Here is a 7,665-nt window from a genome sequence, read left to right as displayed (position 1 = left end):
ATTCCACCTATTAAATATATGTAGTCCCAACTAAATTAAATTACATTATCTTGCATGGGTGTGATTTTTTGAGTTGGGGCTACATATGAAGAGCTCTTTTCCAAAACGCGATAAACGCCAATTTAAAAAAAAAAACGAGTTCACTACGCTGTTCTGCTGTGTACTGAGCATATTCACTGCCCCATTAATGTTTCATGCCAAATCGCTATATTTCCTTGTTTATATGTTCTGCAAATTGATGTTTCTTTCCAAACCGCGATTGTCGCTGCACACGCTTTTTGGCTGAGTGCGACATTTCCTCTCGACCAATCAGCGTTCCGTTAGCTCTATCCAACATGGCGGCGATCAGAAGCGGGGAGTTTTGTTGCTGTGTAAGTTTTTGTGCCCAAACAACTTTAGGGAATGTTTGTTGTGAATACTTTTGATGGTTCCGACGAACCCGTGAGACCTACATCAGGTGGTAGAAGACGTCGTTTAAACAAAGACAACCATGAACGAGAGAAAATGAAGAAAATTCGCCATTCTGGTGGCGGGCTGATTCCCTCCGTTGGATGTAAACACACTGCTGCTAAAAACTTTTGCCATGCAGATACATTAACACCGGATGACATCGTAATGAATTTTCAGACGTTTTATGATAAGCCTGGTAAGGTTGAACAGGACAGGGCTCTACTTCATCTGATGACAATAACAGAAGTTAAACGGCAGCGTCAAAAGGTTGACGATGAAAACCGAAGAAAGGACAGGAACATCTCTGTGAAATACAGTCTGCTGTGTAATGACCATCCGCATAAAGTACCAGTTTGCAAACCAACATTCCTCACAGTGTTGGGTAAGTACAATTTTGTACCTCTTTGAATCAGGCAATCTCAAAGAAAGCGACCATCAACTCCACTCTCAGCCAACCATCCACCACAAACGCCAGTAACTAATAATTTGGCATCATATTATTTTCGCTTCTTTACCTTGTGTTCGTCTTTTCGAACTTTAAAACACGTCGAATCCGGCCATAACTGGGCTCATTTGTTCGTGACACTCCACAGAAAAAATAATATCCAGTTGTATTTCCCATAAAGTAAGGCTGTATGTTGTTATAATCCATCAACGTCCATTGTTATTCCATGAAAAAGTAAAAATATGACGATAAAAACGCGTCTTTCCCGTGTTTCCGATACTTTCGGATTTTCCATGTGACTTAGCCTTATTCACTTATTCACTAACCTGTTTACTCTATAAATCCAGCGTAAGCTCCGTTCTTGGTACGCGCATTCTTCTGGTGGACGCTTTGGAGTAAAACGTGCGTTCCAAGGCAGTTACGCATTGAAGATTTTAGCCATTCACAGCTAACAAACCCAGTGACGTTTCAAACCCATGCCTCATATTTTCTGTTAGCCAATGAGATAAGCTTCCCAGTGCATTATGGGAATTGTAGTCTTTAACTACAAAGGCGGCCAATAGCAGCATGCGTAAAGGTGAAAGTGAATGAGGCCAGAGCGTACAGGAGTTTTTAAGCATCGTCTTATCTTTTCACATGACTTATTTTCATCTTTTTTGGACTTATGGTCAAATTTGTCACAAAATATAAATAGTCCTGTTTGGCACATTTGGAGCTAATTTGGATCATTTGTGCCAAATGGCACTTTTACATACAAAAAGGCTCATAGTTTCACAGTGCTTATGACTAGAGATCTGATATTTTCACAGTTGTTGTCCAGAACATAAACGGGTGTAGTGTGTTTGTAAGGTCTACTATGAAGTATAAACATAAACACTATAATATTACTTTTTTATTAAAGGAGGGGAAAAAATGAATTTTTAGACATGTTTGAAGTTACATTATTGGAGTTGTGTAGCACTTAGAGAGTTCATGCACATATCCCCAGAAACTAGAAGACAAGCGTTTTCAAATGAGATATATCACAAGCATGTGGGATTTATAACCTTATTTTACTGGACAATGGCATTTGGGTACGCAATACGTTTGTGCACAAGCCACAAAGAGGTGGGTGTGTACAGGTTAATCAAACCTTTAGCCTACTCTATTTTATCCTGGACGTCCCTGAGTTTTTGTTATCTGTCCCCGGTAAAAACAAACTTTGTCCATGATTTTTGAAGCTAACACATTCATTATTATAATGTTGATATTTATTGTAGAAATAGGAATGTCCCTTGTTTCCAAGTAAAATTCAGGGAAATTAGGTTTTTTTAAATTAATTGTGCTCGTAAGTTTCTTGTGGTGTGTTTTGTATTGGTTTCAAAGTTGAAGTTAGTAAGTAAGTCTAAGCAAGGTAGATGACTGACAACCTAAATAATTTCCTTTTAATTTACTACAGACATCAGGAAAGACCGTGCCTCCCGGGTTGCCCAGTATTATGCTGAGACTGCTGAGACACGTCCAGAGAGAAGAGGTGGTGCACGAAATATTCAGGAGAACAAACAGCGAAGGCAATTAATTGTTGAACACATACAGTCTTTCACATGCAGGGCCAGCCACTATGGACGGAGAGGAGCACCAGGCCGCAAGTATCTCCCTTGTGATCTGAATGTACGCAAGATGCATGAGCTCTTTGAGGCTCTCAACCACACGCACACAAGCTACTCCCTGTATTCTGTGTTTGCCAGTGACTTCAAGCTTGGCTTTGGCCACCCAGCTACGGACACATGTTCTGATTGTGCCAAATACAAAATCAGAATTTCTGATCCAAATTTGACTGAAAGAGAGAAGCAAATAGAATCTGCATCATTCATTTTGCATCATCGCAGAGCTCGCATGTTCTATGACCTTTTAAATAGGGTTGCTAATGATTATGTAACAGTCTGCTTTGATATGATGCAAAACTTGATTCTTCCGAAAACTCCAATAGGACAGGCTTACTACTCACGTCAGCTGTATCTGTACTTATTTGGTGTTGTTAGACACCATGTAGAAAACAGTTACCAGAGAAAAGACGACATCCACCTCTACATGTGGCAGGAAAATGAAAGCAGCAAGGACAGCAATATGATTGCATCTGCATTAAATGATTGCTTCAAGGTTCGCCTTGAGGGTGAAATCCGTAAATCCAAGGGGCTTCGGCTGTTTAGCGACTCTTGTTTTGGGCAAAACAAAAATCTGACTGTGGTGTCCATGCTCATGGAACTTAAACAGTTTTTTCCCAGCCTTGGCATTGAGCACACCTTTCCAGTTAGAGGGCACAGTTATCTCCCAGCTGACCGTGTTTTTGGTAGGATTGAACAGAAGATCAGGAAAACTGACTCAATTCGTCTACCACAAGAATATCATACTCTCTTGCAGCAGTTTGGCAATGTTTACATTTATGGCACAGACTGGAAGGCATTTGATTATAGGTCAGCCACAAAAGAATGTGTGAAGGCTCAGAGAAGCTTTAAGATCAGTGATGCACGCATGCTTGACTTGAGCACCAACAAGGTTGGCTTCAAGACAGTGTACAACGGGGAGTACTGTTTTCACAGTGTGTTGAAACGGAGCAAGCGGTGGGCTGACCTGAAACCTGCCATACTTCCAAAGCAGTCCACAGTGAAAGTCTCAAAGAAGCATGATGTGCTGGCACTTCTGGAAGCAATAGGTGTGTCTGATGGAGTGAGGGCTTTTTATAATGAGGCATTATCTGAGGTGAATGAAAATGCATACCAGAGTGATGAGGATGCACAGTAAACGCAGAAACACACACACACACACTGTGGTCTGTCAGACTTGTCAGACATCCTCCTTACCCCTCTGAGGATGGTGCACACACAAACAATCCCACTCAATTTTTGGTCTGGCAAAGTTGTAAAATCATCCCTCTTACCTCTCTCAGAATAACACACACACACCTGTGGTCTAGCAGAGTTGTCAAACATACAACTTACCCTAACCTCTCTCAGGATGGCGAGCACACACACAAATACGTACAGGTTCAACACTAAACTTACTACTGAATGTATTATCAATGATTGTTGTTTTTAAATGGTGTTTTTGTCATGCTATTTAGGTGGCACTTCAGTAGGTTCAAGATGTAAGAATTAATTTAATATTGAGCACTAAAGTAATTTCTGTGTGTTAATTTTTGTTTTATGTAGCAGGTAAAGTTGCTACTTTTCCTTTTCTTAGGTTCAGCATTTTACTGAAGAACTTGAATAAGTCGACTACTTAATGTATTTTTTTTTATCAAAGTTCATAATAGTTTGGCGTTACAGGTTCAGCACTTTACTGAATAACTTGAATAACTCTACTGAATGTATTTTTTTTTTAGCAAAGTTCATAATAGTTTGGCGTTACAGGTTCAACACACTATTGAATGTATTTTGTATCAATATTGATTATTGTTATTTAACACACACACACACACACACACACACACACACACACACACACACACACACACACACACACACACACACACACACACACACACACACACACACTTGAGAGTTGTCAGACATCCCCCTTACCTCTCTCAGGATGCTGCACACACACATACAGGTTCAGCACTTAACTGACTACTGAATGTATTCTTATCAGTGATTATTGTTTTTAAATTGTGGTTTTGTTATGCTATTTAGGGTTGCACATTGAATGGATTGCAAAAAATGAACTGACTGTTTAGTTAGTTGTTTTCCATGGTGGATAGTCTAAAAACGTAAGATTAAGCATGTGGGAATGAATGTTATGAAGTGTTACTTTATTATTGCTTTTATTACAAATTGTTTGATGAAATTTCCTGATATCTACAACATGTTCTCTTGTTTTAAAATCAGAAAGACTGGAAAAAAAAATGGATGGATTTATTGCATTTTGCATTGCATTTTGAAAAAAGAATGAGTGGATTTATAGCATTTTGGAAAAAAATAAAATAAACTTTGGATTATAAACAATAACATTGTTGTTAGATTTGGCAATTATTGTTGAAAATGTTCAGACTGAACCAACCATCTATTACAACAGGACAAACTAAATATTTGCAAAATTTGTTGATCTGGATAAATAAAAGTCATTTTTCTCAAAACAATCAAAATGGATTTAAAGCGTTTTGGAAAAGAGCTCTTATATTTAATAGTGTACAACACTGCTTCACTTGTATTTAATTTTATGTCAGTCATTTTTATGTAATTGTAGCTTTGCTATCTGTGGTCATTTGTTCTGTGCAGTTAAACAGTCTTACAGCAATAAGTCCCGCCCCTGAAGCAGTGCTTCACCACTCAAAAAACTGACTTATTTGATTGGATTTCCATCTAATAAATATATGTAGTCCCAACTAAATGAAATTACATTATCTTGCATGGATGTGCTTTTCTGAGTTGGGGCTACATCCTGGAAAGAGATTTGGGGAATGGAAGAGTTGACCCTGAGGTTTCTGATTAGTTCGACGTATGATGTGCTGCCTTCACCTCACAACCTAAAGAAGTGGCACAAGTCATTGAATGATAAGTGTGTTTGTGGGAAAGTTGGCTCACTGAGGCATGTGCTATCTGGTTGTAAGAGAGCGTTGGATTCTGGACGGTATACTTGGAGGCATAATCAGGTTCTGGGAGCAATTTCAGGTGGCCTTAGAGAAGAGATTGGTAAAGTTAACTCTATCACTGAAATTACAGATGCCAGAGTTGATGTTCCATTTGTGAGGGAAGGCTTCAGGTCAAAGCCTGCGAGTTCGAAGATCACTCGGAAAGGAATCTTGTCCTGTGCAAATGACTGGAAGTGTGAGGTTGATATTGGTGACCAATTGGTTTTCCCTGTAAGTGTAGCGATGATGAATCAGCGTCCGGACCTCCTTGTCTGGTCAGAAGAGAAGAAGATTTTGGTGTTGGGCGAGTTGACAGTTCCCTGGGAAGAGAACATAGAGTGTGCCCAAGAGTTTAAAAAGTCTCGGTATGTTGAACTGGTAGAAGAGCGTCGTAGCAATGGGTGGCGTACACATCTTTTCACGATTGAAGTGGGTTGTCGCGGTTTTGTTGGAAGGTCCTTGATGAGTTTTCTCTACAAGCTAGGGATCAGCAACAAGATATAGAAGAAGATCATAAATTTGGCGATAACATCAGCCGTAAAATCGTCCATCTGGATTTGGCAGAGGTTTAAGGCAGACAGAGGTGGTGTCTGACGAGACACTGCTGGCCCACCCTCACCATGTAAGTCGTATTAGAGGTAAAGGGCCGAAATGACCTGGTAAGGTACTCTATACTGACGATCTGTCTGTGCGCTAAGCGTTTCTCCTAATACGCCAGTTTTCTGGCGACTCTCAGGAATAGTCTGAGTGACTAACAGGAATAGTCTGTTTGACAGCGGCAAAGACCGTCAGGGGAGGTGAGGGTTAGTACCCCGAACCTCATGCTGTAAGGCACCCATTTACATCACTACTAGTACGAACAAAGAGCAATACTCCCAGGATGACCCGAGAGGGGGAGAGATTGAGTCATCTACCGATATGGATTTTGGTTTTCGACCCGCAACTGTTTCTTGTTTGTTCTGTAGGAGAACGTTTGGTTTGTTGAAAGGATTGAAGATCCACCAGGCTAAAGCTAAGTCGTGCAAGGAGTTAGTTAAGTCCTCGGAAGCTATGAGGCAGTGTTTTGTTCATCAAACATGTAATGCACCTGATAGTCGTGCCCCGGACAACCTCCACAGTGGCACGAACGTCTCCGCTTTGAAGCTTCCAGAAGATAACGCTACAAGAAGAGCACGAGTTAAGTGGCCGCCCATGGCCGATAAAGCTGAATGGATGAAGATGGACGAGGAGTTAGGTCTGTTGTTTTGATATGAAATGAAAGGGAGCGTGAAATCCAAATTCGTAATTTTGAACAATGCAGTATACGAATACGGAATGGAGAAATTTGGAACAGTGGAAAGTAAAGTTAAGTCAACCCAAGTCGCGAAGAGAAGCCGACGCCAAGAAGAGATTCATCAGCTGCGGGTAGAGCTACGGCAAACAACGAAGAACTGGAAGGCCGCAAAGAGATGCGATGATGGGATCGAGATGGTTGCACTGGACCAGTTGCGTTTAAATTTGAAGAGGAGGCTGAAGGTGCTAAGGAAGGCCGAAAGGATGAGGCTGAAAAGGAAAGAGCGTGTAAGGCAGTGTAAGAGTTTCTTTGAGGATCCGCATAAGTTTACTAAGAACTTGTTTTCGCAGGCAAAGTCGGGCAGTCTTGATGTAGGAAAAGAAGAGCTAGAAGAACACCTTAAGAGCACGTACTCTGATACAAGGCGAAATGAGCCTATTCTGCATCTGGCAGGTTTGGTTAGACCTATGGAGCCATCTGTCGAGTTCGACGTTTCTTTGCCGAAACTGTCTGAAGTTGAAGCTTTTTTGAAGAAGGCATGGGCTGCATCAGCACTGGGACCAAATGGTGTATCCTACAAAGTTTTCAAGAATTATAAGAAGTTGAGGAGGCGGTTATGGTTACTGCTGCGACAAGCTTGGCAACAGGGATATTGTTCTGGAAACCTGGAACAAAGCAGAAGGTATTTATATTCCGAAGTGCAAGAATGAGAAAGGAATTGGCAATTTTCAATTTCGATATCGCTTCTGAATGTTGATGGCAAAATTCTGCTTGGTGTTTTAGCATCTAGGCTAACAGAATTTTTACTGGCGAATGGTTACATTGATACCTCTGTGCAAAAGGCTGGAGTGTCCGGATTTCCTGGATGTGTTGAGCACTCGGCGATGA

The 7,665-nt window shown here is 40.8% G+C and overlaps 1 protein-coding gene across 1 annotated transcript; it reads left to right on the top strand.

Moving 5' to 3' along the window:
* Nucleotides 1-349: 349 nt before the first annotated feature.
* Nucleotides 350-4,769, top strand: LOC117528648. The gene is made up of 2 exons (XM_034191281.1): nt 350-832; nt 2,334-4,769. The coding sequence occupies exons 1-2, from the start codon at nt 403-405 to the stop codon at nt 3,674-3,676; spliced, it is 1,773 nt and encodes a 590-aa protein (XP_034047172.1). The 5' UTR covers nt 350-402; the 3' UTR covers nt 3,677-4,769.
* Nucleotides 4,770-7,665: the final 2,896 nt, after the last annotated feature.

Source organism: Thalassophryne amazonica, chromosome 16 (genome assembly GCF_902500255.1).
Source record: "Thalassophryne amazonica chromosome 16, fThaAma1.1, whole genome shotgun sequence".
NCBI lineage: Eukaryota > Metazoa > Chordata > Actinopteri > Batrachoidiformes > Batrachoididae > Thalassophryne > Thalassophryne amazonica.
This window is presented reverse-complemented; position numbering and strand designations above follow the sequence as displayed.

Coding starts and splice junctions, on each gene's coding strand:
- LOC117528648 (XM_034191281.1), top strand. CDS start 403: ATGTTTGTTGTGAATACTTTTGATGGTTCCGACGAACCCGTGAGACCT. Junction 833..2,333: donor AACATTCCTCACAGTGTTGG/GTAAGTACAATT, acceptor AATTTACTACAG/ACATCAGGAAAGACCGTGCC.